This window comes from Varanus komodoensis, unplaced genomic scaffold (genome assembly GCF_004798865.1).
Source record: "Varanus komodoensis strain SLA01 unplaced genomic scaffold, ASM479886v1 scaffold113, whole genome shotgun sequence".
Taxonomy (NCBI): domain Eukaryota; kingdom Metazoa; phylum Chordata; class Lepidosauria; order Squamata; family Varanidae; genus Varanus; species Varanus komodoensis.
Window position 1 is genome coordinate 353,164 of NW_025335325.1, and position 22,358 is coordinate 375,521.

The following is a 22,358-nucleotide window of genomic DNA, read 5'->3' on the forward strand; positions in this document are numbered from 1 at the left end:
ATAATAATAATAATAATAATAATAATAATAATAATAATTTGGAATGTGGAGCCTGGGCCCATCCAGGCCAGCATTCTGCTTTCTGCAGCTAAGCATCCCAGAAAGTCTGCAAGCAGAGATCTCCAGGGCCCAGTAACACCCCCCTGGTTCCTTCTTGGTGTCTGGGTGGGAGCGGGGGAGTCTGCCAAAGATCCGGTTTCACAAGAGAGGTAGAAAAAGTCTCTTCATCCACTTTCTTTAGGGTCCGATCCTTTACAAACAAAATCTTACAACAGAAGAGTGCTACACTTCTACCAAACATGCTGCGGCTCCCTGAATTCACAGCCGGGATGGAGCGATTCACCTTTTCAGATGGGGAATTTGCACAAAAGCAGGGGATTGACATGGAACAGCCCGGTGATGGGGGTCCGCAAAAAGACCCTTGGCCTCTGGGGAACCCGAGTGGCTAGATGAGGTCCCCAGCACAGCCACTGGTTGTGAACATCTGCACCTGGGCAGGAAGGCCTACTGAGCGTGAAACATTCAGGGAGAATGAAGCTGCACATGGGAAGAGGGCCTTGGCATTATGATAGACCTCATGCCGAGCATGAGCTGCCCAGAGAACCACAGATGTGGGGCTGGACGGGAAACAAATAAACAGAAACGTAACAGTGTGATGTGGCTACAAGAAACCCCAAATGCTGTTTCGAGCTGGATAAATAGGGGTATTGTTTCAAAACCAGGGGAGGGACTGCTTCCCCGGTGTTCAGCACTAGATGGGCGCCTTCTGGAGGACCGTGCCCAGTTCTGGGCTGCACCATTTAAGAGAGATGCAGACCAACCGGTGAAGCGTCAGAGGAGAGGAACAAAGATGCTCCAGGGACTGGAAACAAGGTCCTGCGTGGAGAGAGTGAAGGAACTGGGTGAGTTTAGCCTTGAGAAGAGATGACTGAGGGATATAAGATAGCACTTTTCAAGTACTCGAAAGGGGGTCACCCAGAGGAAGGAGAGGATCGTCCCAGAGTGCAGGATGCAGAACAACGGGCTCAAGTTGCAGGAAGCCAGGCTCTGGCTGGCGTCAGGAAGGACTGCCTGACTGTCAAAGCAGCGCGAGAATGAAACCAATGGCCTGGGAGGACAGCCCTCTGTCCAGCACGCTTCTGCCTGTGCCCCTGCTTGGGGCCCTGCCAACGCTGATTCTGTGTGCAGAGTGCTCTTTCTGGTGCTGCAGCTTCTGCAAGTCTGTGGCATGAAGGGTGGGATTCTTGGGGAGGGGACAGGGGGCAGGCAGTGCTGCAATACTGCGCCACGACGTTTCCCATGCCCATTCTGAGCACGCCTATCCAGAGAGCAGGGCGCACGAGGGCATGGAAGCCCTCTGCCCGCCGGTCTGGGCCGCACTGCAGGAAAAGTTTGCTTAAAACAGGTCAAGAGGCTGAGCACGGGCAAGGAAACAGTCCGGGAGGGATCGGCTGCCTCCACAGCAAACTCTCGGCTGCCTCTGTGGCAGAGCCAGCATCCCCGAGTCGTGGGAGGGCATGTCCCACGACATCGGAGCTCTCGGGCCTGATGTGCACCTACCGGGCACACACAGCTGGTGGAGAGCTCAGGGCTGCTTCAGAGGAGGGTGGCGGTGATAGGTCGGATGGGGGACAAGCCCTGCCAGGGAAGGGAGAGGGCTGGGTACGTTGAGCTGAAGCACAAGGGTGCCCTCGAGCCCCAGGGGGCACCATGCTGAAGAGGACCAGTCTATGCCCCAGCAGGCAGGGCAGATTGAAGTGACAGGAGGCCAGGCTTGGCTTGGGCGTTAGGAGGAGTCTTGACCAGGGAGGAGCTTGGCCACAGAGCAGGAGCCTTAGAGGGCTGAGCACCCAGCAGCCTTCCAGCCGGGTGGACAGCCTTCGGCAGGCCCTGACGTCCCTGTGTCCAAGCTTCCCTCCAGCCCTTCGCCTCCGGGATTCTTCAGGGTTGCAGCTCTTTCCTTCCATCAGTGTCTGCCCACCTCCCGACTGAGTCTGTGGGCATTTGCCTTGGTGGTCTGGCTGCCCTAAAGCAAAAGCGGCAAGCGGGGCAGGACACACCTCATCCCACCAGCCTCCGCGCCCCAGCCATTTCCTGCCCTGCACAACTGAAGGATGGCTTGGGCCACCGATTGCGGGACCATAAGCAGCCATTACACAGTTGTTTGCTGTCAAATGTGTTTTACAGACTGGCCTTCCACATGTTGGGGATTACATGAGCAGAGCCAGCCTGGGTCAGACTAGATGGCCTGGGAGGTCCCCTTCTGACTCGCTTGGTTGCTAGCTGCTGTGTTTCCTCCCATGTCGATCCACTGGTTTGCATCTTCTCTCTGCACCGCCCCAGAAGCTGTCACTGACCATGGAGGGGACGGGGGGAACAAGACACCCAGAATGTTACCAAGGATGGGCTGTGCGGTATTTTGGAGACAGAAGGAGGAAACAAGCCATAGCCGTTTCCACCCCTCTGGACAGCTTTCAAAGGGGACTGGACAAATTCAGGTGGAAAGAGAGGCTCCCTGCTCTCTCCAGCATCAGAGGCAGTGTGCCCGTGGCATTCACTTGCTAGGGAACATGGGTCTCAAGGTGTTGTTGACTCACACCTGACTTGTGGGTTTCCCGTCGGCAGGTGGCTGGCCGGCTGGCTGGCCCCTGTGGGAACAGGATGCTGGACAAGATGGACCATGGCCTGATCCAGCAGGGCTCTTCTTGTGCGCTGAATTGAAGGAATTGACTAGTCCTCATGGCTCCATGCTACCTCCAGCATTAGTGTAAGGTTCATAGGCCATTGTCATACCTGTAAGTATTCCTTTTCCAGGCATGTCCCATTGAATATTTCTGTTCAAAGCTTCTCTGAACTCTTCATTACTCTAGTCACCATCCTAAACGATCGAGGGACTGACAGTTTCTCCAGGTCAGGAGAGAGTTTGGAAGAAGACACCTCAAGGCAGGATGCCAGCAGGTTCTTGAAGGACTTGCTCCAGGGCCTTCCGCTCTCTTGCCATCCAGTAATTCCAGCGCAAGGCACGGCTCACACTGGGATCTTCTTGGCTGAAGCCGGGTGCCACGCCTGTGGGCGATGGCATTGGATCACCATTTGGTCTTTGCCGCTCGGGCCACCTTAGATGGCTAACATACAAAGATGGGCATATTCCCTGAAGGAGCGCTTACATCCAACCTGAAGGAGCGCTTACATCCATATTTGCCCAGTCGCCCCCTGAGATCGGCGGGAGAGGCCCTGCTCCGGGAGCCCTCCGTGAGAGAAATTAGGAGGGAGGCTACCCGGAGAAGGGCTTTCTCAGCGGTGGCGCCTAAGTTATGGAATGCGCTCCCCAGAGAGGTCCGCCTGGCGCCGTCGTTATTTGCTTTTCGGCGCCAGGCTAAGACCTTTTAAATAAAAAGGTCTTAAAAAAATGGTCTTTAAAAAGGTCTTTAAAAAAAAAAAAATGCTAAATACAATTGAATTTTATCAGGCCAGGGCGGCTTATTTTATTTTATAATGTGTGTTTTAATTAAGATTATTGTATATGGATATTTTAACTTACTGTTTTACCTATGTTGTAAGCCGCCCCGAGGCTTCGGCGAATGGGGCGGCATAAAAATGTTTTAATAAATAAATAAATAAATAAATAAATAAATAAATAAATAATGCACAGGGTGCTGAGGGTGGCCTGAGGGACCAGGCAGGGTTCTGGAGCCCCTCCGGTTTCTCGGACGGGCTGGTGCATTCAGAGGGCAGGAGCAGTTTCAGGGCACTATCCGTGCAGGCTTTGTTTATTTATTTATTTATTTATTTATTTATTTATTAATTAAAACATTTTTATGCCGCCCCATTCGCCGAAGCCTCGGGGCGGCTCACATCAATTGTTCACGTTGTCCCCAAAGCATGGAAGTCAAAGACGCTTGTGACCCGATCATTTGCAAATTGTAGCACCTCCTGTGAAACAGATAGCATTTTAGGCACACATCCCGAACATTTTACTGGGCCATCAAGATCACAGATCACAGAGCGCACAAGCAAGACCTGGGGATCTGTGCTTGAAGCACCTCTGATGTTTCACATTAAGGAACTCCACCATCAAGCCATGTCTTTACTTAAAGGAGCCCCTTATTCAGAACCATGTGGACTAGAATATTTTTATTTATGAAAATACTACAACAGCCATGAGCACATTCCCCAGTTCAGTCCCTGATACACCCAGGTAGGGCTGCAAAAAAACCTCTCAGCCGCAAAGAGTGCAGGAAAATGCCAAGTTTCCTACCCTCAGGCCATGTTGCCCATGGCTGGCCAGAGATGGTGTCTTAAACATGTAAACGCATATGGCCCAGGATGTCAAGACACTGACTCAAAAGAGATGGGCTTCATGTGAGGCAAGTCCTGTTTTTAAAAACCTGTTTTGTTCCAGAACCACGAGGACAAGATGCTCGCTTGAATGTTAGGGGAAGGGTCACAGCTCGGGGCAGAACACCTCCTCTGCGTGCCGAAAGCCCTGGGTTCGGCCCCTAGCATCTCCAGAGGGCTGCGAAAGGGGCCCTTGCAGAGATCCCGCCGGGAGTGTGGATCGTTCTGACCTGAGTAGACCAGTGCTGACTCCATAGGAAGCCCCTGCCAGCTTTCCCTTGCACTTGGAGAGGCTGGACCTGGGCAGTTGGGCCTGAACTGGAGAACAATGCGGGTGTTTTTTCATGCACGCACTGGGGAAGGTGGCGGGGAGACGGCTGCGTATGGTACACCTTACTGCCGAATCCCAGGCTTGGGGGGCTGTTGATTTCTCTTGGCCTCGGGCATGTGGGGTCTGGCCAGGTGGCATGTCCTCCTGGCTCCTAAGCCCCAACCCCACTGAATCCGGGCCTGCAAATGGCCCCCTGCGTCCCGCATGAGTGGCCCATTAGCCTCCCGCAGGGTGCAAGTTATTCGCCTGACCAGCTGCCCCACGGAATCCACTTTGGGGCATTGCCTTCCTGCCAGCCCCCAGCTCATCTCCCCCAGACCCTTTCTGGAAGATGGAGCAGGCAACAAATCCCCCCCCAAAGCTTGTGTACTGGGCCTTTCGCACCTTGTTAGCGCTGCATCCTTTCCATGGCCTCCTTGCCGCCTTTCCTGGTGGAGCATTAGCATCCGGGCCGCACCGTGTGGGTATAAAGGGCCCCGGCCGCATCGGGAGGGCACGGCCGCCGCCGCGCTGAAGAACTGCAGGAGGCCGCCATGGTCTGCTCCCAGCACCTTCTGCTCTTGTTCCTGCTTGCTTGGCAGCCGGTTTGCCAGGCCGGACCCCCCCGTGGCCAGTGGGGCAGCTCTGGAGACACTCGGGCCCGGGCCCTGAAGAAGCTGCTGGAGGTCTTTGGCATGGAAGACCCCCCTCCGTTGCCGCAGCACGTCAAGCAGCCCCCGCAGTACATGGTGGATCTCTATCGCGCGGTAGCCGGTGACGACGGGGTCACAAAGGACCCCGATGCCCTGGAGGGAAACACAGTGCGCAGCTTCTTGGATAAAAGTAAGTTCCCGGGAGGACGGGGCGAGGTGCTTTGCTGCGTGGGGAGCACTGGCAGGGCCCAGACCTCAAATTTGCCAGCGGAGCCCCAGGCGCTATGCAACGCCCGAGGGGAAGGGCTCCTCCGGGCTGCCAGCTTGTGGTGCAGCTGAGACCTCCGCCAAGCGGCCACCGGCAAGCAGCCATCCCGTCCAACCTTCCCCCCCACCTCTCCCTTCTCCCCCTCTGGTCTGTGGCCGTGCTTCGGGGGCCCAGCGCAGAGGATGCTGCCTTTTCATAAAGCGGGAGTCTCCCCAAGGACCAAACGTCATTTGCTCGAGCCTGCTTTTTCTACTGTTTATTTCTATCTGGCCGGTTTTCCTTTCAAGGAGCTTAAGGCGGCTTAGCCAGTTCTCCTCCTCGCAGTCTTATCCTCACAATGACCCTGTGAGGTAGGCTGAGCCGAGAGTCGGTGACCGGCCCAAAGTCACCCAGAGAGCTCTGGAGCTCGGTGGGGCTGGAACCCAGATCTCCCTAGTCCCAGTTCAAGCACAGCACTCTTAACCGCCATGCCACACCGGCTCTCTTCACTTATGATGCCTGCAGCCAGCACACACACACACACACACACACACACACACACACACACACAATCCCTTGCTGGGTCAGAGGACACCCACAGCACGGAGGGGGATGCTGCAATGAGGAACCCTGCCCTGAGCAGGGACTGGACCCTCCGGCCCCTTCCAGCTCTACCGTCTTACGATCCCAGGTGCTGCGTGATCCCCCAGAAATCAGCCAGTGAACGCTCCTCTGCCTCCCTCTCCCTGCCGCTTTTATGTCTTTCTTAGAGAGGAAGGCCAATGCCACCCCTCTCCCCTCTCTACCTGCCTGTGTCTCTCCAACCCCCTTCCCTCCTCTCTTTCCGTCTCCTGCCTCAGCACTTCCTTCGGGGTGGCTTTCCTCCTTCCCCACTTCTGCAGCCTGAGCGGATGCCCAGCCAGGCCTGGGTCCCAGGTAGCCCTAGCCTTGAGCATCACAGCGGTCCTCTGGACCTACACCAGAGCCGCACGAAGCTTCGGGGGGCAAGCAGGGCCGTGTGCGGGCCGGGCCGGGCCGCCTCGAGGGGAAAGGAGTCCACTGCGAGTGGGGGCGCTGGGCACCCCCTCTGAAGGCGATTGTGTGCGAGGAGAGCCCGGTCTGGCCATGTGGCACAAAGCTCCCGCTCAGCTGCGCATCTGGCACCCGCTGTTCCCGAGGCGGCTTCGCAAGGGCGGTGCTAGCTGCCTTTCCGCACCCGCATAATTGTCCTGTGCCAACGTTCGCATGCCACCCAGAAAGCATTTGCTGCTGGGCGAAGCACAAATCCCTCTTCTCAGGTCATTGCGCGACTGCATGTGAGAGACACACCACTTGCCTGGGTTTCCCCGCTGGAGTGCCCCGCGGGGGTAGCGGTGTGGGGGGGGATCTGCGCCCAGGCCAGGCGGGGCTGCGCAGCGCCCCCCCGCTAACGTCCCCGCGCGCTTTCCGCTGCAGCCCATGGTGTGCGGATGCGCCTCCTCTTCATCCTCTCCAGTGTGGCGAAGCACGAGCGGGTGCTGACGGCGGAATTGCACCTCTTCAAGCTGCGGGCCCGGCTGGCTGACGGGCAGCTCCCCCAGCGACAGCACTTCTGCCAGGTGAGCTCCCCCTCTGCTTGTGCTCAGAAGTACTCTTGCTCTTCCACGCGAAAAGGGGGCGCCGTTTCAAAGAGAGCTCCACAGAGCCCACAGCTGCCAGGAGGGGCCCGAACTTTCCAAAGGCTCTTTCTTAAATTGCCTCGCTTGACGCTCACCTGGTGATAGGTTGTCCTGCCTGTGCCACTCATTGTGTGTGTGTGTGTGTGTGTGTGTGACAGTAGCAAGTGAAAAATGCTCAGAGGAACCCTTCTTTCTGATACCCATGGATGTGCTCTCTTACTCACGTGCTCACATGTACAGAGGGCTTCCTTGTGGTTTTGAATGAAAATACTCCAACGCCAGCACCTATTTCAAGTCAAAGCCCTCCTGAACTAAATGAATTAATGAACTGAACTGAACCGAACCGAACTGGCTGGGTGGGGATGCAAGACCCACAACCCCCCAAAAGTACGAAAGGACAAAACAACCCTCCAAAAAAACTAGAAAGGGGCTTGTGCCAATTTAGATACGCCTCTTTAAAGGGGCTGTCGCCTAAGGACACCCCATTTGTAAATAAGGGTTGTAGGGCATTTGATTTCAGGCAGAAGGATTCAAGCGGACAGAGTGGGAAGTGTGTGTGGGGAAAAGCTTGCTAATCCGGGGGCTCCAGCACAAGAGAGATATTTGGGGGCCCAGATCTTTCTCTCAGCAAGTACCCCTGGAGGGGGTTGATGCATGGAGAGACAGACGTGGGCGTCCAGCCCTATTGGCAAGCCACTCACCCTCTGCCTCTGTCAAAGGCTAGTGAGTTTCTTTATTAATTTAACAGCATTTATGAATTGGTAACCCTACAAAAACCCCCAAGTGTTCTATGAAACAAACTTGAGGCCAGGTTTTCTTGCTCCTCTGCCATCCCTAGAAAAATAGTGAGTGTGCACAAAGTGTTTTGCTCCTACACAATGGAGCTGGGAGCTGGGGAGTGTACCGGGGGCTCCCAACTGGACACGGACTCGTTCTCTAATTGAAGTTTTGCACTCTGGAGATCCCTGGGCATTGTGAGGAAGGCATCCAGCTGGGACTCTGGCGATCCAGGCTCAGTCACAAAGCCCACCGGGGGTCATCTGGCCAGTCCCTTTAGCCACCCTCACAGGGTTGTTGTTATGAGGATTGTGGCTGGGCGGGGGGGGGGGAACTGTGGAAGCGGTTGTGGATTCCTTGCAAAAGGAAGAAAGGCAAGAACAAGCTGTGAGTGCAAGGCAGATTGTTCCTGCAAGTGACACCATCTTGATGCATCTCCTCCTCCCTCCGTTCCACCCCTCCTCAGGTAAACATCTATCAGGTCTTGGACAAGGAGAACGTGGACTCCCCAGGTGGGAAGAAGCTGCTCTCAGCCCGGCTCCTGGCTCTGCAGGCCACCGGCTGGGAGGTCTTCACCATCACGCAAGCGGTGAGCACCTCTTGTCTGAAGCCCCTTTCGCCCCAAGGGCCAAATTCCATTTTGGAGGTGGTGTTGGGGGGCCCATTCCAGTGTTGGGGTATCCCAAGGGCAAGAGGGACGTGCCCCAAATGCTTTAGGGAATATTAGCTTTTTTGCAATATTGGCCTATTGGAGAGAGTAGCTGCATGTCAACCATTTAGGACTGGGGGGGCGGGGGGTGTACACAAAAAACAGAGAGATGCTGCAGTAGGGGGGGGGGTGCTGGGGGTCCATCTTGAACACCAAGAGGTCCCGATTGCCCAAGGCTCTGTATCCCTGCTCTAGGGAATCCCCAGATTTGGGGGTCTCGAGAAAGAATTTCCTAGTATTCGACTTGCTGCTCTGCTTTTGACAATCCTGTGCAAAACTGTAGTTTTACTTTCTCTGTTGTGTATTTATTTATTTATTTATTTATTTATTTATATTATTTATTTATTAAAACATTTTTATGCCGCCCCATTCGCCGAAGCCTCGGGGCGGCTTACAACAAAAAATCAAAATAACATTTTAAAATATATACAATAAAATACAAATATATAATATAAACATACACTATAAAACAAGCCGCCCTGGCCAAATAAAATTCAATAATATTAACATTTAAAATACTGCTTAAATAAAAAGGTCTTCGCCTGGCGCCGAAAAACAAATAACGACGGCGCCAGGCGGACCTCTCTGGGGAGCGCATTCCATAACTTAGGCGCCACCGCTGAGAAAGCCCTTCTCTGAGTAGCCACCCTCCTAACTTCTTCCATGGAGGGCTCCCGGAGAAGGGCCTCTCCCGCCGATCTCAGGGGGCGGCTGGGCATATAAGGATGTAAGCGCTCCTTCAGGTAACCAGGACCCAAGCCATTTAGGGCTTTATAGGTCATCACCAACACCTTGAATTGGGCCCGGACTTCAGTGGGAAGCCAGTGAAGCTGACGGAGAACTGGAGTCATGTGAACATAACGTCCAGTCCCCGTCAGCAGCCTGGCAGCTCTATTTTGCACCAATTGAAGTATCCGGACCGTCTTCAAGGGCAGCCCCACGTAGAGCGCGTTACAGAAGTCCAGACGGGAAGTCACCAACGCATGTGTCACTGTCGCAAGGCAGTCATTCTCCAGGTAGGGGCGCAGCTGATGAATCAGCCAAAGCTGGAGGAAAGCGCTCCTCGCCACCGCTGTCACCTGAGCTTCCAGGGAAAGCTCCGGGTCGAGGAGCACTCCCAAGCTGCGGACCTTGTCCCTAAGAGGGAGTGCAACCCCGTTCAGGACAAGGTTCAATTCGCCCTCTCCGAAGCCCGGAGTGTATGACTTGGTTTACTCACGCGAGCTGCTCACCTGCCCTCAACGCCCTGTCGCGATTGGCAGGCAAACATTGACTGCTTGGTGTGGCATCGCAGGTCCGTGACTGGGTAGGAGAGGAAAACAGCAACCAGGGCCTGCTGGTGACCACGGTGGGGCTTGGTGGGGCGCCTGTGGACTCCAGCACTGTGCTGTTCGCTTCGGGCCGGGACCATCACGAGAGCAAGACGCCGATGCTGGTTTTGTTCACCGACGATGCGCACAGAGGAGCCGTGCCGCCCACCAGCCCCTTCTTAGGTAAGGAAGCGAGGCGGCGCTTTGCCGAGCGATGCGGAGAGGCGCAGAACGGCCGGGGTGGCTCAGTTAGACCCCTATGCCCGATCACTCGGTTCCTCTTTGGAACTTCAGGCAGTGAGCATCAGCGTGTTTATTTTATTTATTTATTTATTAAAACATTTTTATGCCGCCCCATTCGCCGAAGCCTCGGGGCGGCTTACAGCAATAAATTAAAAATAATTATAACATTAAATTAAAAAATATAAACATTAAGTTAAAAATACAAAAATACCAATATAAAATAAGCCACCCTGGCCAGATAAAATCCAATAATATTAACAATTAAAATGCCGCTTAAATAAAAAGGTCTTCGCCTGGCGCCGAAAAACAAATAACGACGGCGCCAGGCGGACCTCTCTGGGGAGCACATTCCATAACTTAGGCGCCACCGCAGAGAAAGCCCTCCTCCGAATACCTATCCTCCTAATTTCCTTCACGGAGAGTTCCCGGAGAAGGGCCTCTCCCGCTGATCTCAGGGGGCGGGCGGGCATATATGGATGTAAGCGCTCCTTCAGGTAGCCAGGACCCAAGCCGTTTAGGGCTTTATAGGTCATCACCAACACCTTGAATTGGGCCTGGACTTCAATGGGAAGCCAGTGAAGCTGACGGAGGACTGGAGTCATGTGAACATAACGTCCAGTCCCCGTCAGCAGCCTGGCAGCTCTATTCTGAACCAACTGAAGTATCCGGACCGTCTTCAAGGGTAGCCCCACGTAGAGCGCGTTGCAGAAGTCAAGACGGGAAGTCACCAGCGCATGTGTCACTGTCGCGAGGCAGTCGTACTCCAGGTAGGGGCGCAGCTGATGAATCAGCCGAAGCTGAAAGAAGGTGCTCCTCGCCGCTATTGTCACCTGACACCTGTTCCATGAACCGGAAGTAAAGACGTGCTGTGAGAAAAACATGCCTTTGTTCCCTGTAACATATTGCATTATTATTTTCATTATAAACTTCCTCATTGGCATTCACTCCTGAATGGCTATGTGTCGCTGCAGAAACTTCACACTTTTAAAAACAGCCCGGTTCCCCAGCCAGGCTCTGCAGAATTCACAGAGAGGTTGCCACTCTGTTCCTAATGATTTACATGCAAAAGATTGATCCAGCGTGCTGGTTGGGGCAGATGGGAGTTGTAGTCCAGCAGCTGTGGCAGGCACCAGGCTGGGGAAGACTGAAATGTGTACCGCTTCACATTTGTGTGGTGCTTCTTCTCTGAAATCACCAGACAAAGGTGCAGCTGGGTACAAAACCTCACCTCTGAACATGCAGTTTCTGGGCTGACGTTTTGGGTTTGCCGGCGCATTTGTCGTTTCCAAAAGCAGAGGAGACAGATTGGCCAGCAGGCTTCAACCCATGGGAAGCCCTTCTGCTCTGCCCCAGAAGCCCTGAGCCGGGCATGATCTCGCCATTGGCGAAAGATCGCTTTTTTTAGCAAGCTCACAATCTTTCGTTACCTGCCTCTGCCTGCTTGCAAAGCGTGTTTCAATCATCCTTGCCGAAATCTGATCTCTCTCTTTCCTTCCTGGCCAAATGCAGCCTCTCCAGAGCCCCTGGCGGGCCTCAGATCCAACGGGACACGCACCCCTCGCTCGGTGGGCACCCCCTTGCCCTGCCAGAAGCACCCCCTCTTGGTGGACTTCGAGGAAATCGGCTGGGCTGGCTGGATCATCTCTCCCCGCGGCTACAATGCCTTCAACTGCAGGGGCTCCTGCCCCTTCCCGCTGGGGGAGAATATGCGGCCCACCAACCACGCCACTGTCCAGTCCATCATCAACGCCCTGAAGCTCAGCCAGGAGGTGTCCAGCCCCTGCTGTGTGCCGGATAAGCTGTTCTCCATCAACCTCTTATACTTCGACGACGATGAGAACGTGGTGCTCAAGCAGTATGCCGACATGGTGGCCGGCAGCTGCGGCTGCCACTGAGCCTGGCACAGGCACAGCCATCGCCGGGGAGCCCTCGCCGAAGTCTCCAGCCAGGCCAGAATCCTGCAGTTTTGCTTGCGATGACGGGGCCACCTTTGAATGTACTGCATTTTGACTGGAAGCCTGAGGACTGCCTCGTGCCCTCGCGCAGCCCCTTTCCCCGTCCTGCGGCAGCCCAGTTGCTGGGATCAAATCATGAATGCCACCACGGGGAACTCCACCGCGGAAGGGCTCCCTGCATGTCCTCTTGCGCTAATCGGGGCCTGGACTCCTGCACCAGTCTAGCCGCCGGGTCCCCAGCGTGCGGGAGGCAGCCTCAGCCTCAATGGCCCCGAGTGGGGAGTCTGCAGTCCCACACAGCTGGGTCGGACCTGGATCAGCCACCTGTCCTCCTGATCGGCTTGGGCCGGCAAACCATTTCTGCTCTTCCTTCCATCCCCGGGGGTGATTTAAGCTGGGGTGCTTTAATGAAAATGACTAGCAATAGATCCAGGGCTGACAAACTCCTCTCACCCCCCCAGGCATCTTCACGCAGCTCTGTGCAGACTTACAAAACTCCCTGGTGCAAGACGCCGGCCGAACTGACTGTTCTAAATTGTCAGTCTAAATTCTAAATTTAGAACTGACTGGTCTAAATTGTCAGTCTAAATTCTAAATTTAGAACTGACTGGTCTAAATTGTCAGTCTAAATTTTATAATGTGCGTTTTAATTAAGATTATTTTATATGGATGTTTTAACTGATCGTTTTATCTATGTTGTAAGCCGCCCCGAGGCTTCAGCGAATGGGGCGGCATAAAAACGTTTTAATAAATCAATAAATAAAGTCTAAATTTAGAACTGACTGTTCTCAATTGTCAGTCTAAATGCTAAATTCAAATTCTGATTGTTCTAAATCGCTTTCAAAGAGAAAAGGAAACTGGGGGAAAACGATAACAAAAAGAGAGGGAGGAAGAAATGTGTTGCTTTGGGCTCCTCGGAGCAATAGGAGCACAACAAACAAGGAAGCACTCAAAGCTCTGCGTGGTCAAGATGCCTGACATCAAAGCAGAGCCTCCATGTTTAGCTGCAGTCTACCCACAAGTATCCGCCGTTAAGCCCCCATCCGGAAAAAAATAGGCCTGGGCCTGATCCAGCACTGTCACTTTAAGTTCCTCCCTCGTCAAGAACCACTGGATCGCAAATGTTGCTCCAAATATTTGAAGTGTAAGCAGAGCCACTGAAGGTGAAATGATCATGTTCGTGCTTTGGGGAAAGTAACTACAGGCCAAGCCACATGCAGCCCTTTCAAACCTGCGATTCTATGCCACACGCTACAGAATGTACCGTACTGCAAATAGCCATAGATAGGTAGACAGACAGGTGTGTGTGTGTGTGTGTGTGTGTGTTGCAACACTGCACAGTGCCATCTGTCTCTGCGTAAATTGCTGCCACACTTGTCAGCTTGTCACTGTGGATCATCTTGCGAACCAGTGTCGCTATTGAAAGCCAAGGGCCTTTTGCTCACTCTCCAAGTGGTATTTTGGGACTGGGTTGTACAGTGGCACCACTGCGGCTGGCCTTGGGCCCAGAGGAGATCCGGTGCCTGCAGTGTTTCAGCGCTTGGCATCCTACCGCGTGAGCCTGTGCTGTTGCCGGGATCGCGCGATACTTCTAGAGGCTCGATTTGCTCAGGATTGGGACTTCTGCCTTGCCCCCCCCACCCTGTCAAGGCTGTTCTTGAACAAAACCGAATCTTTCTTTTTCTCTCTTTTTTTTTAATGAGGGGATGGGCAGATGGAGGATACACTGCAAAAAAGCAGGCTGGATCTGAACTTGGCACTCCTGAGAGGGCGACCCACTAAATAAATGGAGCTTAGGTTACTTGTGGCGAACAGAAGCCATGACAATTTAACCCTCAGTGATCTGAATGGGTCTTCTCTAAACAGGGCTCAGTTCAGATCTGATCTGATTGTGCCTCTGCACTAGGATAGCAATGTGAAATAGCTTTAAAGTGGGATTAGGCATCGCCTTGGGGCAGGGGTCGGCAACCATTATTATTATTATTATTATTATTATTATTATTATTATTATTATAGCATTTCTATGCCGCCCCTTGCCGAAACCTCGGGGCGGCTTACAACATGTTCCTGCAGAAAAGAAAACACCACACAGGCAGCCACAAAACCCTTTTGACATCTCAAATGAAGATAATACTGCATATATTGTTTTTTACCTTGATGCTATGTATAGAAAGAAAAAGAAAGAAAAAAAAAGCAAAAGAAAGAAAAAAGCTATAGTGTGCTGCATGTATGAAATCAATGAACTGCTACAGAGAAAACCAATTTTTATTTCTGCGTGCAACAACAACATTTTGAACTTCGAACAAAAGATGCTGGGCTGAAGGTTACTTTCAAATAAAATAGTCCATATCTATTTGAGTCCTCCTCGTATTTATGAAATAAAAAGCCGAACTTAAATTATCCACCTGCAGCAAACCAAAACTGCCGCCTGCTTCTGTGTGCCCTCATCCTTTAGCATGGGTACCGGAGGGTGCAATCAGCTGTCAACCTGAAAAAAACAAAACAAAACTAACGGATACTTTCATACAGTAAGTAGAGTTTCTGCAATACAACAAAGATAAATAATAGTCTGGTGAAATACTGAACAAACATCCCTCTCCCAATGTGATAATGTTGCTGGAATTTTTATAAGCATCTTCTTAAAGCAAGGAAGTCGATCTATATCTCCATTATGCTTTAGCTGCGGCTCTTGTTCAGTCACTAAAAATTGTTATTTTTAATCATACGTTATAAACTAGTAGGACTCCTTTCATATGTTTTGAATAGAACAGCTTCCTGCAGGGTCAAAGTCAGTGCTAAAGGGCTGCATGCATTAAACAGCAAACCCCGTAAGTTCGTCAGCAGTAAAAGCAAATGGATCTACCCAGGTATCATTAAACCTTTGGTTTCCTTCAGAAACTTTTATTGTTTTTGATTTATCCATGGTTGGCCTGGGGGGGCACGGGGGCTCAGTAAATTGGCTCGGGGGTCACAGATATAGGTGTGTTTAGTGACTGCTTAGCAGATGAACAGTCCAGTGCTGTGAATTCTGACAGGTCCCAAGTGCAGCTTTTAACATTCAGAGGAAGGAGATGACATTGGGACAAAGAGGATCCTTTCAGCGGCGTTTGCATGAGAGCCTGCAGGAAGCTTGTCCCACTCTTTCCCTGCACACTGGCCCAGGAATGCCGCAACGCAATTTACTTAACCACGCAATTTACTGAACCCGATAGCTTGGCCTTCCCGAGTGGATGCCTCATCGTCACCTATTGGCGTTTTGTAACTCGGAGCCTCCTTGCAGATCTGTGGCTGGGCTTTTGAGCGACGGAGCTGTAGCGGAGTGCAGCTCTGGGGCCGTGGGTTGCCGACCCCTGCGTGTCTGAGATGTGCTGGCCGGGGGGAACTCCCAGACATGCCTCTCCGTGGAGACCAAACCTGAGAATCTGCACCGCAGCGATAAAGCGACCAAAACTTAGTTTCCAAGAAGGGGAAAAGCCGTCCCGTGGAAATCGGGCCCAGGTGCTGTGAAGCTCGCCCACCCTGCCACGGGGCCAGGCCAGTTGCTTCCGAAGCCCCAGCCCATCCAGACATCGTAATCTGGGATTAGCGGGCTGGTTCTTGCCTGCCCTTGGCTGAGCCGTCGTCGCTCCCAGCAGATCTTTCCCCTCCCTCGTGCCACAAGGTGGGGTGGGGTGACAGGATTTGTGGGCTGGCAGCCCCAAGCCCCAGGAGGGGAAGCGAGCTCCCACACACCCTCCGTTTCGCAACGCGGTTGCCAAGGCGCCCCCAGCGATCTGCGCTCGGAAGCGAGGAGAAGCCAGGCCGGAGTCCCCGCTCAGGCTGCTCCCCTCGCCCTTGGCCGAACCGCCGGAGGGGTCCCGGCAGCGCCCCCTTCCGCCCGAAGCCCTCCTGCATCACCCCAGCGTCTGTCTTTTTCTGCTCCCGTTCAGGGAGAAAGGAGAGAATAGCTCAGGGTGCCTTCTCAGGGATGAAGAGCCCGACCACGAGGCACCCCAGCCCGCTGCGGGGGCTGGTTCCGTGCAATTGCCCAGGCAGGATTCCAGGAGAAGAGGCAGGTGACGCTTCCGTGCTGCTGCTTCTGCCCCGCGTCCCCTTCCCGCAGGAAATCTGTTGGGGGGGGGAGGCGTGGCAGGGCCCCCATCCTGCCCCCCAGTGGGATGCGTCAGAAGCCCTCTGACTCTGCCCCCCAAGAAGGCCCGCTGGGCAGCCCTGCGTCGATTCAGAAGGGCGGAGGAGGTCACCACAGGCCAGGCAGCAGCACCCATCCATGAGCACCGAGAGAGGAGCATCCCCCCGTCCTTCCCCTCCCCACCCCCCACTCAAGGGATCCCGGGCCGGCTGGGCCACAGGCCCTCGGGGGACCCGTGTGGCGAGGGCCGAGGGCTGGGATGGCTGGGTGGCGGCGGGAGGTGGGTCGAGGGGTTTTCCCGGCGGCCCCGGTGGGCTTGTGCGGGGGGGGCGAGGTGGTCGGTACAGAGGGTGGAGGGGCAGGGGGAGTTCGGGCTGCGGTGCCCTGGCTGGCGGGTGATGGGATGTCCCAGGTGGACAGGCAGGCCGCCATGGCGTGTGGCTGGCTGGCTGGGGGGCCGCCGCCGCCGGAGGGGGGGCGCGGCTTGCCGGCCGGCCACCGTGTACTCGGCACAGCAACAGTCCACGAACCGCCTCCAGGCCCGATCCTTTAGGCGGAGCTTGCGGGAGAGCTTGAGCGAGCCGCTGGTCTCGTTCTCGTGCGACTTGAGCTTGGCGTAGTAGTCAGAGAACTTGTTGTAAAGGATGGATATCGGCATCCCGTTGAGGATGATGCCGAAAGAGATGCAGCCGAAGGCCACCATCCGGCCCAGCAGGGTATCCGGCACGGTGTCCCCGTAGCCCACGGTGGAGAGGCTGACCTGGAAGACAAGATGGGCCAGGTGAGAGCAGCCCACCCCCCATCGCGGCCATCGGGCAAAGCCCCTCTCCTCCTGCACGCGCCTAGTGAGAGCTCTGCCAAGCGAGGCGGGGCTGCTCCCGGCCAGCGATGGGCCTTCTTCTAAAAATAAAGGCTGCGGTCCTCCCAGAGCGGAAGAGATTTCAATATGCACGCGGGGGGTGGCCTTCTCTCAGGCCGAGCCATCAGCCTGGCCTGCCACTGGGGCCGTTTTGGCCCCTGCAGAGCGCGTGGCCGTGTATTCTTCCACCCTGGACCCGGCCAATGCTTCCCTGTGCTCCCGCAGCTCAGCCTCCGTCCCATCGGTGAGGCCAGGGTCCCTTTTCAGCCGCCCGTTTCCAGGAGACACCGAAGTTTGGATTTCCGCTGACCTCGGCCCGCCTGCACAAGCAATGCTCCATCACAAAGGCAAAGTCCACTCGGTGAGGGCCGTTCCCACTGGGCCAGGGGGTCTCCTGCTTGCCCCCTTCCCCGTGCCCCCCCCCCCGAACGAAGGCCCTCTTAGGAGCCGGTTTCCAGCATCTGCTGCTGGGGGAATTGCCCGGGTGTTTCAGGGACATCTGGTGCACCGGCAAGCCCAGAAGCTGGAGAGTTTCTAGGGGAAGCGCTGGAAGGGTCTCTGCTTGGGAGCAAAGCCTGCCACTCAGGCAGTTCCAGGCTGATCGCAGCCCCCAGATGGCCTGTCCTCATCTGCTCCCCGGAAAGCACCCGAGGGGCTGGCGAGGGCTGCGGGCCTGGCGGCTGTGCACCGCCTGGAGGAGGTTTCCTCAGAGGTGGCGAGCCGGCAAAGCGGGCCCAGCCACGGGCGGGTTCAGGGGCCAAGGGTGACAGCCCTCCACCGAAGCAGCCGGGGTCCCTTGCACAGGGGCAGCAGCCAGAGCCTCTCTCGAAAAGAGGCCTTGGGAGAAGCTCAGGCATCCGGCAGCGCGTGGAGCTGCATCAGCAGCCGCACCAATCCACAGCCGGCCACAACCGGGTCCAGCCAGAGCCTGCTCTCCTGGCGAACAACACAAAGCACTGTCCGCCTGCCTGGCTTCGTTAAGGATTAATTGGGTAGCTGGGCTCGTGGCTTGCTCCCTGGATGTCCTCTGGGACACCCCCGCCTGACCGGAAACTTTGGACCGTCACAGCCCACGGACAGGGCACTGCAGTATAGAAAGCAACTTCCTAGGCTCCCATCCAAAAGAGTCCCTTCTTCAGGACCATGGGGACTAGAACCTTTAGATGGGAGGGAACAACCACAGCTCAGCAGTGCAGTCCCTGCTCGGCATGCACTAAGTCCCAGATTCACTCTCAGCTCCATGGCCAGATAGGACTGTGGAAGGGACCCTGGAAAGCCCGCTTCCCCGTGCCCAGCATTAATGGACTCCCGGCTCCCAGTCCTTGGCTGATGGGCTGGGAATGACCAGGTCTAACGCCGGTCACCCAGCCACAGGTTTTGCCATCTCTGGTGCAGACCATGGCCTGCAAGTGGTGGGCCGGGGACCTCCTCTCAGCCTGAGGGCCAGCTGCGAACTCCAAGCAGCGCAGGGGGAAGCACTTTCAGGGTGGGCCAGACAGAAGATGAACAGACACGCCCGTCCGTGCGGCTCTTGGGTCTCTTTCTGCGAGCCATGGCGCCTCGGGAGAGCCAAGCTCACCACTCGGAAGGGGCAAAGTGGAGCAAAGGTTGGAAGATCACCATGGGATGCGCAACCTGGGGCATGGGGAAGCGCATGTCTGGCAGTCTGGGGACGCCAGGAGGGTGGCGCTGGCCCCCAGCTGCAGGCAGCCCGCCCTGCACGACCAGGCGCAGCCTGACCTAGAGGAAGCTGGTCCCAAGAGCCGGGCCAGCATCATGCAACGTACAGCAAAGGAGCCACTGCACGGTGGGGCTGGCCGATTAGGCCTTCCTGGAGCCTTGGGCTCAGCTCAAGAACGTTGCAGGCAAGCTGGAGGGGGTTCAGAGCCGGGCAAGGATGGTCTGGAGACTGGGAACAAAGCTCTGCGCAGCAAGATGAAGAGAGCTGGGGAAATTTCGCCCTGAGGAGAGAAGACTGAGGGGGCCCTCTGTCAGGACTTGAAAGGCTGCCACTTGGACTAAGGCCAGGCGCCCTTCTGGATCGTCCCTGAGGGCAGGCCATGGGACAGCAGGTTCGAAAGACAGGAAACCAGGTTCTGGCTGCACTCCAGAAAGAGCTTCCTGGCTGTTAGAGCAGAGCAACAGTGGAACCCAAGACCGAGGGAGGTGGTGGATCTCCCACCCTGCAGACATTCAGTCTGCAGCTACACAGGCCTCTGCCAGGGACGGGATCCTACACCGAGGAGGGGCTGGTCCCAGTGATCTCTAGGCCCCTCGCAACTGAGCCACCAATGGCAGGGGATAATAGGTCTGACTCAGGCCATAGCAGCCCATGATGTCTGTAGCCCAAGAGGCCACCCGGGACTGCTGGGTTGGCCCAAAGTGACCTCCTGGCTGCAGCCGCGGTCCGAACGAAGCCTCGGGCAAAAGGACGGGAGTCACTCACCGCTGCCCACCACCAGGCGTCAGGGATGCTGGTGAAGTTGGTGCCCGGGACGTCGTGCTCCACGGAGTGCATGAGGGCCGAGAAGGTGAAGACGCCCATGGCGATGAAGAGCAAGAGGCAGCACACCTGCTGGTAGCACTGCCGGACGGTGAAGCCGAAGGCCCGCAGCCCCGTGGAGTGCCGGGCCAGCTTGAGGATGCGGAAGATGCGCATCAGCTTGATGAGCTTGAGCACCTTGCCCAGCTTGCCCACGCTGCGCATCTTGTGCAGCTCCTCGTGGTAGTCGCCGTCCCCTTCGCCCAGGTTCTCGAAGAGGAGCTGGACGTAGAAGGGCAGGATGGCCACCAGGTCGATGGCGCTGAAGGCCGCCCGGAGGAACTGCCGCCAGGTGGCGGTGGAGACGAGCCGCATGAGGTACTCCAGTGTGAAGAAGACGGCACAGACGGTCTCCACCAGCTCCATGCACTTCTTGCTGGCCTTGTGCTGCATCTCCTCCACCGTGCTGAGCGTCATGCCCACAATGGAGACCAGGACGAAGACGCTGGACATGATAGCGATGATCTTGGCGGGGATGGAGGAGTACGGGTTCTCAATGAGGTTCCAGATGGCCTTGCGGAGCTCGCCGAGGAACTTCCCCTCAAAGTGCTCCTCCCGCTCCACTGGCTCCAGCTCAGCCTCCAGCTCCCGTTGGACCTTCAGGTACTCTGCCAGCTCGTCCTGCTTCTCCTCGAAGAGGATGCGACAGCACCTCTGGGCATACTTCAGGTGAACTCCCCAGTACTCGATCTCCTCCATGAAGTTGGCCGGGCACATCTCCCCCACAATCCACATCACCCCACTGCGGTAGAAGTGGAAGACATAGTGGAAGACGAGCGGGTCCCGGTCGAAGAAGTACTCATTCCCGGGCACCGAGTAGTCGTCGCAAAGAGCCATCTTCTTCACGGGGTCTGTGGAGAGGGCCAGCTGGCCAATCCGGGTGACAGGGTACTTGGCGGCAACTCGGCAGGCCATCTGGAAGCGCCTCCCCCCCACGTTGAGGTTCAGGATGTACTGGTCCCGCCGGAGCGGGGTGCTGTGGCGGTCCAGGCCCGTGTCCGTGATGTTGTGCATGGAGCCCCATTGCTTGACCAGGTGCTCCTGGGCAAACGGGATGTAGCCCTCCTCTTCCTTGGGGCTGAGGCAGCACCTCCGCGGGGCCCCAATTTTCAGGTTGGCTGAGAGACTTGCCCGCCTCCTCGTGGGGTGCCTCATCGCACCTTTGCCACACGCAGCCCCGAGCGAGGGACGGCCCGTCTGTTTGGGAGCGCGGTCCCCGAGGACGCGCGCAGACACGCACGCCAGATGCTTCCTCCTGCCCAGGAAGCAGGCACCCTGCCTGAGCTCGTGTGCCGTCAGCTGCTGAGCCCCTGCAAAGCCGATAGCCTCCCAGGTGGCAGCACCAGGCCTATCCGGAGGCGGCCACGCAGGAGCCTCTTAAAACATTAATAAGATTAGGTGGTTAACCTTTCAAGTTAAGAAGCTCTTTCTGGAGGTCAAGCCTTTGTTCGCTTCAACTTTCTGACGCCCGCCCACCTTCCTGATATTTCTCTGTTTATGACACTTCTATGCTGCCCTGTCGTCCAAGGGCTCTCTGGGCGGCTCAAAAAAAAACCCACCACCGATGAAACAGCAAATCGAATCAACAAATTAAAGAACCAGTCAATTCAAATGTCACGAAGTGTAGCAGCTCCTTCTCTCAAGGGCTTACATAGCTTGCCCCAACCTGGTACTTATATGTCCCTGGTATGGGATTTGCCCATCATAGCCAGAGATGGTGGGAGCTGCACCCTGACACAACTGAGGGCCCTAGCTTACATGGCCGTCTACACAAAAACTGTCGCTTCCTGCATGGGCCGTGGGGTGCCACATGGGGAGACGCACTGGGTGAGCAAGAATCTCCTGGCACATCCCGGAAAGCCCCGACCTCTCGGGAGACGGAGCAGCCCTTCTGGGAAGGACACCACCGTCTGGGCTCAAGGAAAGTTTTGCAGGTCGCGCTTTACTGTCCGAGAGTTGCTGATCTGGCCAAGGGAAACCGCACCCTGTAATGCATCCCCAAATACTCCCCGCCCCCCCCACGTGTTACTTTACCCCACAGCCAGACCTGGTCTGGAGCTGCTGAGGTCGAGGTTCCAGACAGTGAGCGTTCAGGGCAGAACCTGGGCTCAGAACCTGCTTTGGCTACACAGCCCCCCGGGGGCCCAGGACCATTCCTCTCCAGCTCCCTGGAATAAGAAGTCAGGGAGGGACCAGAGTGGGCTGAGCCAACTCCCTTGGAAGCAAGCTGGGCCCAGTGGACGAGGCAGTGCAAAGAAACAGGCGGACAAGCCGAGTCCAAAGGGCCGTTCGGAGGAACAACATCTCCACCCCTCGCCGTTGCCAGGCTTGCTCCGCACCGACGCTTCTGCACTGGAGCTTCTAGGCTTTTCGTGACAGGCTGCACAGTGCCCCAGCCATCGCTAACCCCACATCTTCCCGTTCCAAGACCGGCCACCGTGCGGCAGAGTAACTGCGGTCCAGCAGACCCCACGCCGCGAGGGTCCCTGCCGGGGTGCTTTCTCAGCCACAGGGAGATGCTGTGCAAAACTGGCTTGCGGTAAGACTGCCTCAGGGCAACGTGCTTTCATTCAGAAAGGCAAGCTTGAACAGAATGGAGCCGATCCCTGCCCTGGAAGTACAAGAGAG

At 55.9% G+C, this 22,358-nt stretch overlaps 2 protein-coding genes across 2 annotated transcripts; one reads left to right on the top strand and one right to left on the bottom strand.

The window, feature by feature from the left end:
- Positions 1–5,202: 5,202 nt before the first annotated feature.
- On the top strand, positions 5,203–12,140 carry LOC123018689 (bone morphogenetic protein 2-like). The gene is made up of 5 exons (XM_044420999.1): positions 5,203–5,491; positions 7,004–7,146; positions 8,450–8,572; positions 9,987–10,185; positions 11,755–12,140. The coding sequence occupies exons 1-5, from the start codon at positions 5,203–5,205 to the stop codon at positions 12,138–12,140; spliced, it is 1,140 nt and encodes a 379-aa protein (XP_044276934.1).
- A 4,379-nt stretch (positions 12,141–16,519) lies between these two features.
- LOC123018690 (potassium voltage-gated channel subfamily V member 2-like) lies at positions 16,520–20,885 on the bottom strand. Its single transcript, XM_044421000.1, has 2 exons — positions 19,635–20,885; positions 16,520–17,089 (listed from the first exon to the last, which is right to left on the bottom strand). Exons 1-2 carry the CDS (start codon positions 20,883–20,885, stop codon positions 16,520–16,522), a joined length of 1,821 nt encoding a protein of 606 aa, XP_044276935.1.
- Positions 20,886–22,358: the final 1,473 nt, after the last annotated feature.

Bases quoted from the DNA above. Each gene is read 5' to 3' on its own strand.
- LOC123018689 (XM_044420999.1), top strand. From the start codon at position 5,203: ATGGTCTGCTCCCAGCACCTTCTGCTCTTGTTCCTGCTTGCTTGGCAG. The intron at 7,147-8,449 runs GTGAGCTCCCCC...ACCCCTCCTCAG, and splicing joins AGCGACAGCACTTCTGCCAG to GTAAACATCTATCAGGTCTT. The intron at 10,186-11,754 runs GTAAGGAAGCGA...GGCCAAATGCAG, and splicing joins GCCCACCAGCCCCTTCTTAG to CCTCTCCAGAGCCCCTGGCG.
- LOC123018690 (XM_044421000.1), bottom strand. From the start codon at position 20,885: ATGAGGCACCCCACGAGGAGGCGGGCAAGTCTCTCAGCCAACCTGAAA. The intron at 17,090-19,634 runs GTGAGTGACTCC...CTTGTCTTCCAG, and splicing joins ACGCCTGGTGGTGGGCAGCG to GTCAGCCTCTCCACCGTGGG.